This window comes from Pterocles gutturalis, unplaced genomic scaffold (assembly GCF_000699245.1).
Source record: "Pterocles gutturalis isolate BGI_N339 unplaced genomic scaffold, ASM69924v1 scaffold1662, whole genome shotgun sequence".
NCBI classification, from domain to species: Eukaryota; Metazoa; Chordata; class Aves; order Pterocliformes; family Pteroclidae; genus Pterocles; species Pterocles gutturalis.
Window position 1 is genome coordinate 19,254 of NW_010109849.1, and position 19,039 is coordinate 38,292.

Consider the following 19,039-nt stretch of genomic DNA (forward strand, 5'->3'; position numbering starts at 1 on the left):
GTGTCTGAGTGCAGGACAGATGCCAGCTGGCTAGCTAGTGAAGTCCTTAAAGACATCTTCATAAAATGGCAGAGACACTGAGGGCTGTTACTATTGATCATATTTGAGATAAAGAATTGGCACCACACATCACTAGCAACATTGGACTTTCTCCCTTGGGTTTTGTGGATGTATTTATTTCTCCATGGGTGAAATGTACTCCATCCATGATGCCACCACAGTGCCTAGTCTGCTCATCACGTCAGTGCCATTGGAAGGGTGAGCTCAAAGCTCGGGACAGCATTCACAGGAGTTAAGAGTACATCTGATTTTCAGCCAGAGGGAAAACTGCAGCATGTTTAAGCACACCCATGCCATTTTGTACTTACCAGTCTCATTGAAGATAGTAACTTCAACCACAGTTAGCCTCCCTGGCAGGTACCTAGGGCAACTCCTGCAACCCATGCTGCAGCTCAATTTCTGGTTTTCTCTTTCTGTAACAGTAGCCATTAGGGACTGTTTCCACAGAATGGCATGTGGCCTCTGGTGGCTTTTTTTTTTTTTCTTGGTAGCAAAGGGAAAAGAGTCCATATGAGTGATTTATTTATGAAAGCAACCAAGAAAGTGGCAGACACCAGTTATCTCTTCTTTGACTTTAAACCTGTAACAACTAATGCCAGGCATGTATTTCTGTTTTGCAGTCCGTGCACTCTAGTAGGGGAGAGACATTATGATGTATTCCTGGTGCCTGCATGATATTTTGCAAAGTGGACATCTCATCCACCTTTTGCCTTGATCTATCTTTCATACTGAATAATTGTTCACATCCCTTATATAATAAAGGCAATACACAAGTTACCTTGCATATTATTAGCAATTATTTTGGACCTCACAAGCCTAGGTGCTACAAAATACAAACCTGTTTGCAAAGAATGGAATCTCTTATCGTGAAAGGCTTTGTAAAAATGTGAAGTGTTACTATAGTTAGTTATTGCTATTGAACAAACTGAAGTTCAAAATTATGCTGTCAGATAAAGAGTTGTGCAATTGGGTTTCTGGTCATTAAAGGTGTGTCATTACCTCTCTCATATGGAGCAACTGTTCCTTTGGCAAACATGTATTTACACAAGCATTTAGATGAGAGAGATTGATTCGTTGCTTTTAAACTTTTAAGTTTTTGCTTGCTTAGTGCCTTGTAGAATAGACTTTACTTCTCTAAAATAACTGGAAACACACTCATTCATGGCAATCTGCATAATGTGGTAGCAATGCAAGGAGGAATTGGATTAGGGTCAAGAGTGCAAGATCACAAGCATTCAAGGCAGCCTGGGAGCAGGATGACATTGGGAAGGGAAAGCAGATTTCACCTATGTCTAGATGATGATAGTATGTAACAAGTAGGAAGAAAAGACAAAAACAGAAGTAATGAATAGAAGTTAGAAGTCAGGAAGTATATAAAACTGATAAGGGATGTAAATTGGCAGAAGTATAAATCCATGGCCAGAAGTTTAGCCAGAAAAAAGAACATATACAGTTATCTTAAGAGTAAAGGAACTTAAGAATAACACTAGTCTATCACGTGATTGCTAAGGTGGAATTGCAAATACTAATGCCCAACATACTAAACTCAATGCAAAATGCCAGGTGGTTCAATCATGTTCACATTTACTATTCTGAAGAGAAAAAAAACCCCAGGTGGTATGGTTATTTACTATTCTGAAGGGAAAAAACCCCAAGGTGGTATGGTTATATCAAGGGATGATGATGTACCAACTATTAATGCTAGCCATTTTGAAATCATCCAGACCATAAAATGTGCTCCTCAACAGTTTAAAAGAGCTAGGCAAAAGGGTATTCAGGCAGTGAATCTGAGTTGCCATATGTTTTAGAAAACTGGGGAAGTTCCAGAGGTGGAAATATGCTTTGGGGACCACATTTTTTTAAAAGTACACAAGATGAGCGGATAGTGGTAGGTTTATCACTCTGCATCCAGGACAAAGTGATGGAAATACTGATACAGAATCTTACAGAAAAAATTAAAGGCATTGTAATTAATCTGAATCAACACCAGACTATAGAAACCTGATACTTTTAAAGAGATTGGAATCTCATAAAGGCAGTAATGCCCAAACAGTAAATGTCCATAGAACATGTGAGTTGATTCTGCAAAACATTTCCACTAATCAGTTGGAATGATTCACAATCATTGCAGCAAACACTCTGTAAACGAACAATGGTCTTCACTGGTCTTAGAAAATACTAATGAAGGAGGAATAATCAACACATGGGAATATTGTAAGGGTTCAGCCACTTCTATTTTTAATAATGTGTGGAAAAAATGCAGTAAAATCACTGAATTTGCACATGAAGTCAGTTTAGGTAAGGGTAACCAAAACTGCATAACCTGATAAATTATGTATAAACATCTGCCTTTCAAAATGTCTAACTAACAACAAAGAGTTATGCTATCATCTATGTGATGCAGAAAAGAAGGGTAAAAAATAAAACCCAAGAAAACTCTCTGGAAAAGGTCAATGTATTACTGAGGAAAGAGCTCAACAATACCAAAAGAGCCAGTGGAGTCTTTGGAGAGATAAACTGAGAGATACTTCCCAGGTTTAAAGACCTTACGGAACATTTTTACTTGACTTTGATGTGACTGTGTATAGACTACAGGGATCACGTCATTCATCACTCAAAAGGGTGTTGGTTACTAACCGGAGGACAGTCAAAGGACTGGAGAACATGCCTAAAAGAACTGAGTAGCTCCAATTACCCAGATAATGAGAAAGAAGTTTGAAAGATGCATCTGTCACAGTTGATAAGTATCAGCCCTAGGAAAAGGCATGTGATAAGAGGGGTTCTACTTAGCAAACAAGGGATTACAGTATCCAGCTGCTGGAAATGGAACCTAGAGACAGCCAGATACTAAAGTGCCAGTTTTCATCAGTAAGCATAAATCATCAGAACAACCTAGCAAGAGTGGTGATGGATACTCTGCCATTATAAATTTCCTTCCCTATACATGCACTCTACTCTGCGTAACACAAGAAGGAATACACACACCAGAACAGGCCATCCCAGCCCTACACTGTCAGAGCTTGGGAGCCTTTTCTTACCTGAAAGCTGACACTGCCCACTGGGAGATAGTTTCGATCTTCAAGCATGCTGAGGTACTCTGCCACCAGTGCTGCAGCGTGGACTAGACACATGGCTGCTTCTGTGTAGCACTTCCTCTTGGTGTGCTTCTCTGCCATGTTCTGCAGCCAAGTCAGCCTCAAGTCAGGTGATGTCTGGTATCCTTTGGCAATTCTAACAATGAATGGCAGAAAGGAGATATGAATGATCACTTTTTCTCAAATAACAGAAAGAATCTTCATAATTCCCCATGTAGGTTCGATGGAAGGACACTTCAGCACTGGGCAAAAGAAATGGCTAGGAGGGGGTACGCAGGACACACAGGGGCTATGAGGAGAGTAAAACTGCTGAAGCCAAGACTCTTCAGTGTTCCTCAGTCCCTGACTCCCATCCTTGCCTAAGTCTGTGCCCACCTCCCAGCAGCTTCCCTGCAACATGCTCAGTCCCACAGCCTGCACCACCTGTGACAGGTCAGCTGTGCTAAAATGGGAATGTACACAAACAGAAGAGCTAGAGGGTTTGTCCACAGCTTGTCTCTAAAAAGCACAGTTCTTGTGCTCACCTCGCTACAGAATTTCCTCAGTAGCATTTCTAAATTATTTACCTGTACATGAGATCCATAAGCATCTCTGGATCTTCCTGAAATTCCTTCATTTTCACTGTATCTGACAGGATGCTGTTCAGATTACACAGCAGCTCCTCTACCTGCAGTAATACATACATCAACATACATTTCTCAGGTGTTTATTTTTTCTCTTCTAGAAAAATACCGGCATTTGCACCAGATGATGTTGCTCTCTTTTAGTCCCTCTTACCCAAGGAAATGTCAGGATGCTGAATTGCTACAAGACATGTTTTTCCAATTCCATTCAATGCAGCAAAGACTGCTGACACAGTAAATCTTATACACACATTTTAGGTAATCAAAATGAGCTGGAATACTTTGACCTGTTTATTTCTGAACGAAAAAAAAATCAAACCTATGTGCTAATGGTCAGCTTTAGTTGATCTGTCATCTGATAAGCAGACGTTTTTGTAAGTCTTCAGCATAAGCTGAGTTACTGTATGAACTTCAGCAAGGCATCTGACAGTTGTCTGAAATGTTTTTCATTATTGCTGCTGCTGCCTTATGAATTGAAAAAGGGAGAGAAGTTTCCATGATGCTATTTGTCTGAAAACATAATGAATCACATTCCAATCTTGGGAAACCCTTACAGGGTACAGTTCCCACTGAGGTCTAGAAGAAAGTTGTACACAAAGCTAAGAGATGATTCTCCTGTAACATGATTTCAGTGGAACTTCCTAAGAGTTTATTCTATGGAATTATGTCTTCAACTTCTACCGCAGTTATCACTGTGTTAGAAATAAACTCAGGCAATAACCCCTGCATCCTTATTTTCATTGCTTTGGAAGACCAGGATCTAGGACTTGCTCCAAGCACATTCCTATGTGAAAGCACCTGATAAAAGCCACAGATGTTATAAAAGATTTGACCTGAATGGGAAATGGAGTTGCCTGCATATCCACATCCTCCTCTGCATAGGCTAGGATGGTTCGTAAGGATCGTCGAAGGAATTCCTCGTTAAACTCGGGTGATTTGCCAACCAGAGAGGCTAATGACATGGTCACCTGCATCTTCACTCTTGCAAAATTCTTTCAGAAGAAAAAACAAAAACATGAGAGAATGATGGCTACGCTGCACCATGCATATCAGTTCACATACCTTTGTTTACTGTATAAATCAGACCCACTTTCTTTGCCCACACTGAGTGCATTAAACTCACTGCTCACAAGTGGCCTCAGGTGCATCAAAGACAGTCCTGTTCTACCAGGTTAAGCCAAAGTTCCCTAATTCTGACATGCCTGTACGTTGCGGCAAGAAGGTACCTTAGAACACGTACGCTTGCTTGGGACAAGGGGAAGTCAGAAGCACCTCTTTACCCCTCTGCATAGGCCAATGAGTGTGTAGATCAGGCCACCCACAGAGGAGAAGAAGAGGAAGCAGGACTGGGAAAACATTCTGGAAACAAGTGTGGGAAGCAAAAAGCTTCTGATGGCTTCACCTGGTGATGTGCTACATCCTGCTGCTCATGGTGTCTCATGGGCACATTTTCCTCCTCCAAAGCCAACACTTTTTACATATTCAAGGATTTTAAAGTAACAACTAGGGAAGAAAATGCTGTGCAAGGTCACATGCTGTCCAAAGTGCTAATGCATGTCCTTTTGTGCTAGGACATTGTGAACTTACATGCACAACACGTATTTTGCTCCATATATGTGGTAAGAATCAGAGCCTAGTCCTGACACCAAGGGGCCAACAAAGAATTCCCATTAATACAAGCATACAGTAGTTCTACAGAGGTTGTAAGTGCGTTAGAATAGAACTAACCTAAGTTTAAGTAGTTCTGACACAGGACCAAAAAAACCCCATCACAAACTGTGACAAAATGAAGAGTATTGCTTATGCATTATATAGTCCTTGATACCAGAGGCCTAATGCTGTTCCATTTGAAGATGCATTTACAGATGTTGCAGAAAAAGTAACATTTTCCTAGACAAAATAATGAACAATATTGAAAACTACTTCCCCCTTACTTCTAGCCCTTTTCCCTCAAATGTGTGGAACAGCATGACATATGACCATTTATCTGCAGATTGCGTTCCATTTGCTATCATAACTTCAGTTTCAGTTTCAATCAATCACAAAAAAAGGTGGCACAAAACATACTGCTGTTCTCAAAATCTTACACTGGTAGAGCTGAAGCTATATCTCATGAGGAGATAAAGAGTGGCACAGGCTTGAGTCCGTGTAATATCTATGCTGCTGCTGCAGTGATGGAGAACTCTTTGACACAGGTCAGCACACTGTTCGACCTCCTCTTCAAACAGGAAATCTCCAAACTAAGGGAGATAGAGAAGAAAACATTAATTACTGTTGTTTCTGGCCATTAAAACATCATTGGCTTAGTGCACAAAAATTACAGGATTCAGACATAGACTAAAGTTTGCAAAACCTGCATTTTATACTTTTCTTTAAATTTGGGCTTCTGATTCCTGTGATGCTATAGGTTCCATTTTCAAGCTTTTCTACAGCGAAGAGGGTTTGGAAATAGTCTTTGTGTTTGGAAAAATAGTAGCAGAAAGAGACAGAGTAAGAAAATTTCTGAGAATGCCATGGCTCCAGGAGCTTTTGAAAATATCAAATATTGCAAAATTCTTAGAAGCAGGGAGAATTGCTATATTCAGAGTATATAATTGTTGATGAAACCTACAAATACTTCCTTAAGCATAAGGAGCAATTACTAGCTTTTTTGCATCAAGGCCCTACCCTTCCCCAGCACTCTAGCATGTTCTTCCTCCTGTGGTGTGCCACGAAACTTCCATTGCCCAGCTTTCATGACCAACCCTCCTTTACAGTGTATCCACAATGCACCTAACAGACAATAAACCCAGAGGGCAGGATGTCTGCCCTAAGAAACTCTCACTGTAGACAGCACAGATGCACCAGTACTGTATGTACATACACAGTAACTGATAAAGGTGTGTGAGCAGAACACAGGATATTACTTCTCATTTGCAGGCCCATTTCCAAGTTCTCAACCTTTCTTCACTCCGTTATCTCACTGTTTTATGTCTAATTCATATTATAAGTGCGCTGGCACAGGGTCCTATAATTTCTATTTGTAAAATAACATATATGTACCTACAGTGTAATAGAAATAATTGGAATGATTGCTTCATAATATACAGAACTGAGTCAGTTTAACTAGAAGATCTGTTTCAATGAGAATGATGACTGCTTCACAAAATCCATTACCATAATTCAGAGTTAGCTATCAAAGATAAAGTACAATGAAAACATAATTATGAGTTTCATAACTACTCAGACATCTACCCTGTAATTAGGCTTTGTCAGCCAATCTTCATTTAACAGCAGACATGCATTAATTGGACAGGAGTATCCTGTTTCTTATTTGCATCTTAGAATAGTTTAGGGGGAAAAAAAATTATGGATTTTTCCTTTGTGGAACTGCTTTTCTTTGTAAGAGAATAAATCTTAAACAGGTTTTAGAGCCCTCACGAAGCACCTAACCCATTATGATCCATATTATAAAAATGTTGGGTCAAATTGTGTTCTCATATACATTCTGAAATATTATTTTAAATTTAATTTAATGATAAAGAAATGAAAGAGCTATTAGGATTTGGTTTAGTTTTCAGCCAGAAAAAAGATGAAATCTGTCAACATCTTAGAATCTACTCAGAATTTTGGAACCTATCTTAGACGTGGAAACCTAGAATGATCCCCCTGATCTCTGACAAGTTAGCTTTGATTCCTCTGCTGCCCAACTGGTTGGAAACTAGTCCTGATGATATAGTAATTTAAATTAGACCTTATGGAATCTGTGCAATCCCTGGAATTCAGATTCCTAATTAAAATCAGAATGTATTTGACATATAATGGGTGGAATTTTTTACCTTTTTATTAGTAAATCTTCTATATTTAAGAGTAAACCCACAAGGTTATCTGGGTTCAGTTATTCCATCCTGTGTGGTCAATGAAATAACTTTATAACAGCTGTAGAAGTCCCTTAACATAGATAGGCATTTGCATTTACTTCAGCAAAATGTATCTACCAAATGCCAAAGGAAAAGTGGTAAGTGAATGCATACAGCTCTGCTCTAGAAAAGCTGCTCTAGTAACTTGACTGGAAGCATGGAAACAGAAGTATGTCAAGAGCATACCTTAGCAATGAGTGCTCTGAGTGTAGCAAAGCAGTGAGTCAGGTAAGTGGTGCTCTGATCACAGCCAAGAGAATTTACCAGGACCTTCAAAACTCCTCCCAAAAGATTGTCTCTGCACTCTGCCGCAAAACTTGCCTATACACAGAGGAGAAAACCAACAACAACTGCATGAGGTAATTCAGCAATGACCTGGTACATAAGAACAGAAGTTCTGCTCTCCTGTCCACGAGACACATCCATGAGTTTAGAGATCATAGTTTTTTCATTTGTTAACATTAACATCTGCTTCAGAGGAATTTCAAAACACTTTTGTAGCGATCAAGAAGACAGAGGGGAAATGTTCCAAATATTTCTCAATATCCGCAGACCGCCCAGTGCATTTTTAAGCTCAGCCAGCTTCTGCAGTGACTCTTGAAGCTCTGTGCACCTTCAGTCCAATCTTTCATGTACCTTAGATCAGGAAGTGATCCTGTGGTGGGCAAGCACCATCCTTCCCCTTCCCTCCTCATGCTCTGATTTCCTGGGCATATAGGCTAAATAGCCATATTAGAATGCTCTGATCAAACCCACAACCCAAATAGTGCAGAGAGACTAGGTGTTATGAGTGGTGTCATGCAAAAATCATGCCCAGTACTACAAGGGTCTAGTAGCTAAATTCTTTTCTGCTAACAGGTTTTCAAGAAAGAAGTTTTCTCCTCGCTATCTATGAATATACATGTTGCTCCAACAGTAGTATTCTCATACCCATGAATCTGGAGTGTCTCCTAAACCAGGGGACAATGCTTAAGCAGAGTCAATTATCATGGTTCCACTGCTGTGAAAGGACCTGTGAAATTCTACTGCATCTGACTGCTGGAAGTTAAGTATGTTCTGATCATTACATTGCTCTGTGGGGGCATATATCAGAGATATGTATCAGGTGCAAGATACTTTCCTGCACTGAGAACTCTGTGGCGGTCAAAGTTAGATCCTTTTGTCTCACAGGATCATACATGCAAGTATGATCAAAGGCCATCCAGCAGTCCAGTTCCAAATTACTAGTATCTTCAGACACATTCCCTCATCCTCTCCAAACTCCAAGATCATAGTAAAACCGTGGAAATTGTTTTCAAAAACATCTACCGAAAACAAGGTGGTAGATTTCCCTTTCATTCACAGCAGTGCAATGCCCTACAGTAGAAGGGGCTTGTGGCAACAGCGTAAGGCAGGCAGCAATTTCATCTTGGGATTCATTCTTCTTCTTTCTTTTTTTCCCTTCAAGATTATACAAGTTTACAGAATATCTTGAATTAGAGGATTTTGCACTGCCTAAGTAACAAAAGAAGAAATGAATCTTGCTTCCAATGGCTTCAGAGGGAGCCAAGAGGGATTGGTACCAAGCCAGCTCTACCATTTCCCACCTGGATGATGTTCTCTTGCATATCGAGAATGATCAGGTTAGCTTCAGTTGCCAGGTTTCCACTGATCAGAGCTTCTTGATCTAGCTCAGCTTTCGTCCTGCAAAAAGGAGTTCTCATTAAAGCACACAGAGAATGCCCCAAGAGTTAGATGGCCTGTTGTTTAAACAAAGACAAAATACAAACTATATCATTCTGAATGATCCCATAAGAGCAAACAATGAAAATAATGTTCAGAGGTGTTTCTTAAGAACTACAGAATCAAATGAGGAGAGCTGATATAGTAGAACAGAAGTTCCAAAGGGGACACTTGAAAACTAGGCCTCTGGATACTTCAAATAGATGCTTCTGCTTCCTTAACAGCAATGTGTTAATGGCTATTCTGCCCTCAATATCATGTCACATTGTTCAATAAGCTATGCAGTAATTCCTGAATGCATGGCTTGTAGCAAGGCACCAAAACCCAAAATGGAATAGAAGGCAACTGATCTAACACTTCCAGAAAAAAGTGAAAGTATCAGGCTCAGGCAAAGGGGAAATTGCTTCAATGTTATAGTAGCAGTGTTTAACGTAGGCAACATAAAATGTTGATTCTTGAGACTGTTGACAACATAAGACAGCAGGTCCAACAGCTGTGAGGTGAATACAGCAGTGCCCTAGGTCACTGAAGAGGACTGAAACATTTATAAAAGACAGAAGGTGGTGGTAAGGCAATGCATGATACCCTCTCAGTTGAGACTTAAGGACAAGGTCTGGAACACAGCTTCCCTGCAGCTGAATGCTTTAAGCACAGGTGCAGCTCCTGACAGAAGTGTATTTTCAGAGATCCCTTCTATGCCAGAAACAGAAAGAGAAGACTTTGTTCTTTTTCCTAAACTGCTCAGAAAAGGGCTGTTGCATGGCCAGAAGCTGCTCGCTAGAGCCTGAGATTAGAGCTGCTCTGATTTGGGCTGAAGTTCCTATTGTGCACTTCTGTGGCTGGAGCAACACAATCACACTTCTGAGTGATTTAAAAATCTGTGGCTTTTCTGCTACATTCACTTACCTTTTCTGCCCAAGGAACACTTACCCAAAAAGAAAACCAGAAAAGCAAAGAGCCATCCTTTTGGGCACAACCTGATAATTCTGGGGAGGGCTAGGAAAGGAAGTCAGGGCAGTCGTATGGTTATTAATTACAATGACTCAAAGCAATGAAGAACAGAAGGTCCTGCCAAAAGGCTAGTGCTATAATCAAGCCAGGGATCACTAAATATGAGAAAGAACCAAACAAATTAAGCAAACAGCACAGCCGTTTGAACCATTTCCAGCAACCACTCAGCCCTGCATATTAACCACGCTGACTGGATCCTCTCTGACACCACAATTAGTTTGTAACTGCAGCTACAATCCCAAAGCATGCTGGACTCAAGAAGCAGACTCGGTGAGACTGAATGGTGACCTGTGCAAACCTGCTGTGCCACATACTACCTGCAAACACCTTCCTTATGGGGGCATATATACTAAAGGGACCCACAAAGGATGAGAGCAAATATCTTGTGCATCACAGTGATGAATGCTAGGTAAATCAGAAAGGCCTGGACAGCATGCAGAGTTTTACCTATGTAACCAGAAGTCTTATTTTAAGTGGTTTAACTGAACTTCAGTAAAGAGATATTACAGAGCTGCTGCTTGAGGACTGTTTTATTCTGATTTCACTGGAAGTGGCTGGGAGAAAGTAAGCTACTTTCAGGGCAAAATAAGAATATCCAACCAGGATCTGCAAGTCTTTCAATTCAGCACAGAAGGTGGAAGGATATGTTTTTTTAAAGTTTGGATAAATTCCAAAGTAACAATCTTGTGTTCAAAAAAGTATGTGACAATCGTGGATGAGTGCTATGCTACAGCAACGTAGTTGCCACAGTTCAAAATCACACATGTTGAAGGATAACACAGGAGCTCACAGGAGGTGGACTGGTGAGAGGCCACTGTCTATCTGCCATACTGTGGCCCGTTTAGATAGTCAAAATTCAAGCAAGTATCTATGGACAAATTACACACCTCCTTTAGGGAACAGCAACAAGTTCCATGCTTACAGAAACTTAGCACATACCATATGAAAATGCAGTTAGTAACACAAATCATTCCTGAAAATAGAGTTTTCCATAAACCTAGACACTGACTTGTCTACTACCATATAGTGAAATAAGGTGAAATGTTCTGAGACATCATAATTAATAAAAAATAAAAAAATATTAAAAAATTCACCACTGAATCATCTTCCCCTACTTCTGCTAATAACTTGTCTCAGTTTTAACTTAGCATGTCAAACTCAGCTGAACTGATTTAATGTGGCAAAACTTAAATTACAGGACTGTATACAGTGAGGAGACAGAGCAACACCAAAATAAATGTCGCAGCAAGGCTCTGTGGAGCATTTGATAAAACTTGTATCAATAACTAGTGTTTACCACACTGATAATCAGAAGGAAAAAATTAAATTTCTTATTCAAGTACTTGTGATCTCTTTGTTGTGTCATAGCAATACTTGGATACTTCTGCTACATAAAATTTTTCTATTTCTTTCTCTTTGACAGAAGAGGGGAAGGATTGAAACTGTTGATTTTGTAACAAAATATCCTAGGAGAAAGAACAAAACACAAAAAACCCCAACAGTTTGGTTCTAATAAAAGCAATATATATTTATTAAATTACTTACTTATCTTGTCTCTCGTTTGCCTGCCGCCAGTGTGTCTGCTCCTTTCTCCAGCGCAGGTTTTCATTTAGCCCTGCTGATCTGTCATTCCCTAAAAATGCAACATATTTCAGTGACATTAAAGGAAAAGGAGACACCTGAAGTCTGATAGCTTACCAAAAGAAGGAGATACATGTCTGTAGCAGTCTGTCAGAACTAAAGCCATTCAAATTCACAGCCTCAGGGCTCTAGTAAAAGCACAGGACTCCATAATTCGTTTTCATCTAGGACTTTTAGAACATTAACTTGCCTATAGACATCTTCAAAGGCCAAAACACAAATTATTCAATTTATTAAATGAAACAACCTCTTTTGCTATAAGCAATTTGTTTGATAGTTTTGACACCATTTCTTGGCTCTTGATTAGACACTAACACAATTTCTCAGAATGTCTTAAAACTTCTTAGTGGGCTTCATACTCTTCACCTGAGAAAAGCTCAGTCCTAGCTACACCTTCGATAGTTGAAGGCTAATGATGTTGTTATCTGCAGCAAAACCAAGAAAGGTCTGCAAGGAAAGGATTGTGGGTGAAAAGTATAACGATGAAAACGGGGAGCGTGCATAAAACCCAATTTATGTCTACAATTTATTGAGATCCTCTCAAAAGACACAGGGGGAGAGGGGTATGAAGTACCAGCTGGTATTCTGCAGCGCTTCATCATTTCTCCTCTGGCTCCTTCACCTCTCAGTAAAGCCTCTTCTAACCGGGCCTTAACGTCTCGTGATTTCTGGAGTGCTTGGGTGCTAACTTTATCTGAGCTTTGTTTGCCCTGTAAGTAAAGTCAAAGCAATCAACATCAATGCCTCCATCTTTGGACATGAGTCCAAAACCAGACACAACAAGAGAGACCTGTAGAGGAGGCAGAAAGCAATTAATATGATTGACTAATACATAAAGGCTAATTAAATGTTTCAGATGAGGAAAGAGGCAGTATACATACTGCTAATAAACAGAAATATGTAGCTCAGTGCTACAGAGAGATAAAGTTCAGAGAGATGGATCCATTTCAGACAGATCCTGTCAGAGAGGAGAATCCTGATGTCCAGTCCCAGCTCTTAATTAAAGGGTCATCTACCACAACCTTGCTTTGAAATGGGTAGAGTATAAGGAGAAGAGCTTCTGTACTTACCGGAGCTGTCAGTAGATTGCCCACCAAAAACAGCCCCCAAATCCCCAGGAAAAAGGAAATAATAGAACAATTTAAGTCAACTTCATAGGACTTCCTGAAAGGTTTTTGCTGCATCGTGCTAGAAGGCAACTGTCAGTTCTTTCATGTGAATCAACTTTCACATTTGTAACATAGATTAGACAAGAGCTAATTTAACTATTGTCAATAACAAATTTCCCCTGGACAGCCAGAAGGTAAGGAAATAAAAATGAAACCCAAACAGAACAACAGAATTAGGCCATGTTTCACTTACCTTGTACTCAAAGCATGAGACACAAATGAACAGGAGGTCTAAAATCCTGTTCAGCTGCATGGATGGAAGGTCTGCAATCCATTTCTGTATTAGATTCTGATCAGCATTTTTCATGATCCAGAGGAAACAGATCAAAAGGTTGCGAGTAGTATCGGGACCTAATGTGGCACTCTGTCTGTAGGGCTAGGAGCAGATAAAGTAAATGCCAGTTGAAAGAAGAAAAAGAAGAGAGAGGTAATTCAGGTGAAATAACGTTATTTAAATTTCAGTGAAATCAAATCTCGGGAGAAGACTTCAGTAATTTTAACCTCTTCCAGGTTATACTGATGGAATTTTTTTTAATGTATGTGTGGTAATTAGTGACAGGACCAGTTGTATGCATGTGAAAGCCAGAAAGAAGCACAAGAACATCCCTTGCTAGATGCTTGTATTTAAATTTACTTAGAATAATGTAGAAAAAAAATTCTATAACTGTTTTGTCCCCTCTTGCCATGCAGTCAGCCAAATTGTATAGAAGATAAAAACAACCATGAAGAAAGAGATAAAGAGAGAAAAAGAAGGATCTTCAGTCCTAGATCCATGGATTCAGGTGAGATTGGGACTGGGAGGCAGTGGGGGAGTCATAGCAGCATTTGCTAATCTGGAAATGAGTCTAGGTTGGGTGTGGAAATAGAAATACATGTATGGGAGAAAAAGTGGAACTACTTATGGTAAAGAAGTAATTAAATGACTAGAAGAGAACAGGAGAAGATGACAAGAGGAATATGAGGCATTCTTTGGGGCTTGGAAGAAACTAGAAAAGAGTTTCTCATGACTGTAGTTATTTGTTACAAGAAAGGTTAAAGGGAGAGAACAAAGAAAGAGGAAAACAGATACAAGAAAGGAGACTAGCAGAGCACTGGACATACCAGGGACACCAGAGATATTCCAGAGCTCCTGAGGTTGAACTGGTTCCCTGCAATGGCAAGGGCCACATTGTGATTGATTGCACCTGCAGACTCTTGTTCTTCTTCTGGGTTTCCTGTGCGTCCCTTTCCACTGCGGGCATCTGAAACTAGATTTGAAATATCCCATTGGAACTTCAGGAGCAATCCAGTCATTGCCGCTCTCATGTTGTAGTCTTCCACTGGCCTGTAACCTAACAAAACAATTGGCAACCTCCATCCCTGAGACTGTTGGTCTCGCTGATGTACCAAGCAGTGAAAGAGGTGCAGCATTAGCAAGACAGACTGCAGACATCTGCAAAGGCTGCCAAATTGTTCAAAGAAACACAGGGCTTTCCTGTGTTTTCACCTGGGATAGGTGTCCAATAAGCTCCAGGTGTCCAGAGAAGTGAAATTAAAAGCAAAGGCAGTAGCAAACATGAAGTTCAAAGCCAAGATAGCACGTCATAAGACATGGAACCACCCAGTTTTAGTCCATTTCAAGAAAGAGGATCAACACAAAAGCCATACATGGGTTTGGTGATATTTGACAACGTATTTAAGTCTGCTAATATTTGACAGCCAGTATTGCCTGCTGGCTAAAGATAAAGTTTAATTCCAGGCATCTAGCTGCTTCTGTTCCCTGCTAGTTCTTGATATCAGTTTCTGCAAATAAAGTTATTTATACCTAAGTTTTGTAAAAATCCCCCTTGATTCTGAGTGTCCATGTTGTGTTTTGTAAGTCCTGTTTTTCAGAGAAGCTGAGTGACCAGCCAGTCCCAGTGTGTTCAGAATTATGTCAAAAGCCTCTTGTGACAAATACTCAAAGACAAAGACACTCTAAAACCTAGCCATACTGGTACACCTGGGCTTCCTCATAATATCTCCTTTTTGGCTGTGGTATAAGAATAATACATAGATTAGAAGAATGGGATGAGATCTGATTAGCCAATGTATAAAAAATAATTTTATCCTACTAGACTGAAAGTGATAAATAATACTTTCATAGCCTTAAGTTTTTTGTCCAGACATCTAAATGTAAAATATTTTCAGAACCAGTGACAAAAGTATATTCTTCAAAGTGGTTACCTTTTTTTCTTCATAGCCTTTACTTTATTTATGGAAGTGAAACATGTTTTTCCAAGTTGCAGAGATCTACTGTCTTAAAAAACAATGTGAAATAGCCACTTTCAGCAGTGTCATATGAACACACATGTAGCAAAATGCAAGGAAACAGTATAGATAATGTGGTTTTAAAAGGCTTGATAATGTAAGGAAAAGTTTATAGTTATAACAAGTGATAAAAATTTATTTCCTGTGTGATGATATCTGCCCAAGATTAATTTTAGTATCATGTTTAGCACTAAAGAGCAACAGAAAAAGACAGAAATAATACAATCCAATTTCTTTAATTGTGATGTAACGTGATGTCAGTATCACTCTTGTTTTCTTCCCTACCATCTGTTAAACCTATCTGTATCTAATATTTCTCACAGATCTTGCAGGCTTTATTTACAGGATCATAATATTTACACTAACAGATAAGCAGGAGTACTTAGAGGCACATCTCTGCTCTATCACTTGCTCATGAAGTGAGGACACAGAAGTTTTTCCTGTATTTAAAAATCCAGTTTACTTCTAAGTAAAGAAAATTCATCCTTACTAGACTGTGGGGGATTTCTGCACCTAGAGGGATCTTTTTTATGTTCAATAGATTTTCTAGACAAGTCACCCTAAGAAGCTGAAAAATACATAGGGAAAAAGGTCTTACTTGTAAAATCATGCAGTTGTGTCAGTGAATCCAAAATGATACCAACCAAAGGGAGGTAGAGAGCTGCAATTTTAATCTTCACCTCTTTTTTGGAGCAACGTGGGTCCAGGTCATGGGAACTCAGCAGGCTAAGGATAGCACTGACAGCTTTTCTTTGCACTTTGCTAATCCTGTTAACACAAAAACCATTCATGAGCTCCACTAATGGGTCATGGAAAAATTATTTACAAATCAAAGTTTTAAGAAACAGAGCGGAGGTGAAAGAAACAAAGTAATAAACCAATATATTTCAAGTTTCCTATAATAATTCAGTATGGGGAGGAGAGGTGCTTAAAGAAAAGTATCAGACTCTGGCCAGAGTTTAGCTAAGCTCTTAAGCTCAGACAAAGGCAGAGGTGTTTAAGAGAAAAGAGCACCTGAAATTTTAAGTTGTGTTCTCAATCAGTGTATTTGGCCAAACTACCACAACAAATGGTATATTTTTATTCACTGGGACCAACATACTGCAGATAAAACTTGGTTATTGCTATGTTACAGAGTGACTCACTGAAAAGAGCAGGGGAAACAGGACTGCCCTGGAATCAAATGATGGCCTTGCCAAGCGTAGCAGTGTGACTCGATCCCATTCTAAAATCTGCAAATTTGGATACCCACCCCTCACTGTCTGCATCCAGCGCTGCTGCTAGTTCAGTGAAAAGCAAGCCGGTCAGAAAGTGCTGCTGACGGTATTCAGCTGAGAGGTCAAACATACCAGCGATCTTCTGGTCCTGGAAACTAGAGCAGGAGCTAGAGTTCTGTAGAATTATATTAAAAGTGTTAAAGAATGATCACTGAAATCAAAGCTTCTTAAAGAGGTTGTAGTCACAGTCCGTGTAGCTAATGGAAAATCTCTACCAGAGGAAAAGTATGGACTTTGAAAGAAATTTGGACATTTTGGAGGAAAACATCTGAGTGTGAAATAAAAACATCTCATTTCAAATGAGTTGCTTGCTAAGATGCACTCTCGCCCTTTCCATTCTGTGCAACCAACTCATTTGACATTTTTTGAGATGTAAAATTCCTACCCTGTATTCATCAGTTTGGGTAGGACACAAAGTCAGAATTTTCTCCATGTTTACAACTCTTTACATTGCTCTGTGTTGCAGAGCAGCCACTGGGCATCATACAGCAAGAGGCTGCTGCTACATTAAGAGGGACCTTGATGTTAGAAGCTCTGCACTGTTCCTTCTTCAGCATCCATGATGTTTAGCATGGAAGTAAGGCCAGGAAAGACGTGTGAACAGTGTTTCCTTTCACCCTGGAAGCCTTTGGCTGAGCTTGGTGCAGCTGGCATAATTTAAAGCGGCCTTCAAACTGCTGTAACTTATGGCTATGACTGATATACAGCCAGCCCAGGAATGGAAACTTGCTCCTATGTATGTGTTGTGAACTTCTTAGCTTCTCCAATCATAGGTCTGTGCCACAGGTCACCTGGAATGTTTTTGTCCCCTGATTGGGTGAGCATAAGTCTTAAACTCTACTTCCCAGTGCAGTTACTGGGGTCTATGAGTTCAAAATTTGCTTTTAATTTATATTCTTCAATATTCTCTCCCAGTATTTCTGTCAGTCACCTGGGAATGGTCCCAGAAAACAAACACATAAAGTAGCAGTATACCACACTGTGGCAGTCATCTTCTAGCATATCAGGTCAAATGAAACTCACAGCTCCCATCAGCCCTATAGTTTGTATCATACTTAAACCCACTCCCATTTCAACCTCAAGCAGACAGGCACTGGCTATATTATGTTTGTGTGGAATAACACTGAAGTGTGAAGCACCCAGTTAAGTGAATTTGGCTTCTCTCCAAGAATTCCAGAAGATTTATTCACAAGGTCACATTTCTTATTGCAAACTCTAACTCTAGCTGGGCAGCAGTCCTGCAGACAGATCAAAATTACTGCAAGGGTGGTCAGCTACTGTATTAAATCATCTAAGTGCCACAAAAGCCTTATTGATTTGCACAGGTTGCACTTCATAGGTTACTCCTGTAGAAGGAGAAAAAGAGCTCATGATGTTGCTTGAAGGAACTAGTTGTAAGAGCTATGCTGACTTCTTTTTTTTCCTCACAAGCAGAAGAGTCCCATTTCTAGTTCTTTGGCATCCAGGATTAGCACTAAGCAAAACTAGTGGAAAACACTGACTCTAAGACCTTCATGCTTTGCTTTTAAGATGAGGAAAAACTTCAAGAAAATATTATTTACTATTATGACCTGTCCGAACCCTTAAGGTATGAGATGTAGAATGTCTTAGCATCCAACCAATTCTTTGGCATTGACACATGAAAAGTAACTGTGAACTTGAACTGCTCCATGACTCACAGAATTTTTGTACTTTTCACCATTCTTAGCTTTGGGTCCATTCTGCTGCAACCAAGGGCTGTGGTAATTATGGGGCATTGCACTGAAATGCTTTTCCCTGGTCCTGACCTCTGCAAGACCACTGAGTGGAAAACAAGCAGGCTACCACTCTTCGTTAGGGCATCTGCCTTGTGGTAAAAGAAAGATACTATCTAAATGTAATGTAGAGGAAAAGAGCACAAGACTGGCAAAACAGTGTGTGGCATGCCAGCCAAAAATTTCTTTATAGCATGTGTTTGTGAACTCCACGCCCAGGATGATGGATGGGAGGTCCTGAAATACAGGGAATCTACAGCTGTGTCAGTATCAGGTCAAGTCCAGAAAAATGTGTATGTACTGTGAATGACATCCTGGGAGAAATGAGAAGTGACGAGGAGGAGCATTCGCAAAGATTGTGTGGAGAGGTCTACTCAGGATAGCTGAGTGTTTCCACACAGAAACCCATAAAGTTCAAATAAAAGGGAAAACACTGTCCAGAAAACACAAAGAAATTATTGGCAAAGCCATTACATCATCTGTACCACTAGGGTGGGCA

The 19,039-nt window shown here is 39.9% G+C and overlaps 1 protein-coding gene across 1 annotated transcript in view; it reads right to left on the reverse strand.

The window, feature by feature from the left end:
• The window catches only part of DOCK8 (dedicator of cytokinesis 8), a gene marked incomplete at its 5' end in the record, with an annotated part of 53,890 nt that overhangs the window by 7,926 nt on the left and 26,925 nt on the right, over positions 1–19,039 (reverse strand). Inside the window, 12 exons of the mRNA XM_010073091.1 lie at positions 3,099–3,291; positions 3,722–3,822; positions 4,612–4,770; positions 5,866–6,018; positions 7,864–7,998; positions 9,264–9,360; positions 11,956–12,043; positions 12,626–12,761; positions 13,414–13,596; positions 14,322–14,467; positions 16,108–16,277; positions 16,762–16,901. Of these exons, the coding sequence (XP_010071393.1) occupies positions 3,099–3,291; positions 3,722–3,822; positions 4,612–4,770; positions 5,866–6,018; positions 7,864–7,998; positions 9,264–9,360; positions 11,956–12,043; positions 12,626–12,761; positions 13,414–13,596; positions 14,322–14,467; positions 16,108–16,277; positions 16,762–16,901 (1,701 nt within the window). The remainder of the gene's footprint in view (positions 1–3,098; positions 3,292–3,721; positions 3,823–4,611; positions 4,771–5,865; positions 6,019–7,863; positions 7,999–9,263; positions 9,361–11,955; positions 12,044–12,625; positions 12,762–13,413; positions 13,597–14,321; positions 14,468–16,107; positions 16,278–16,761; positions 16,902–19,039) is intronic.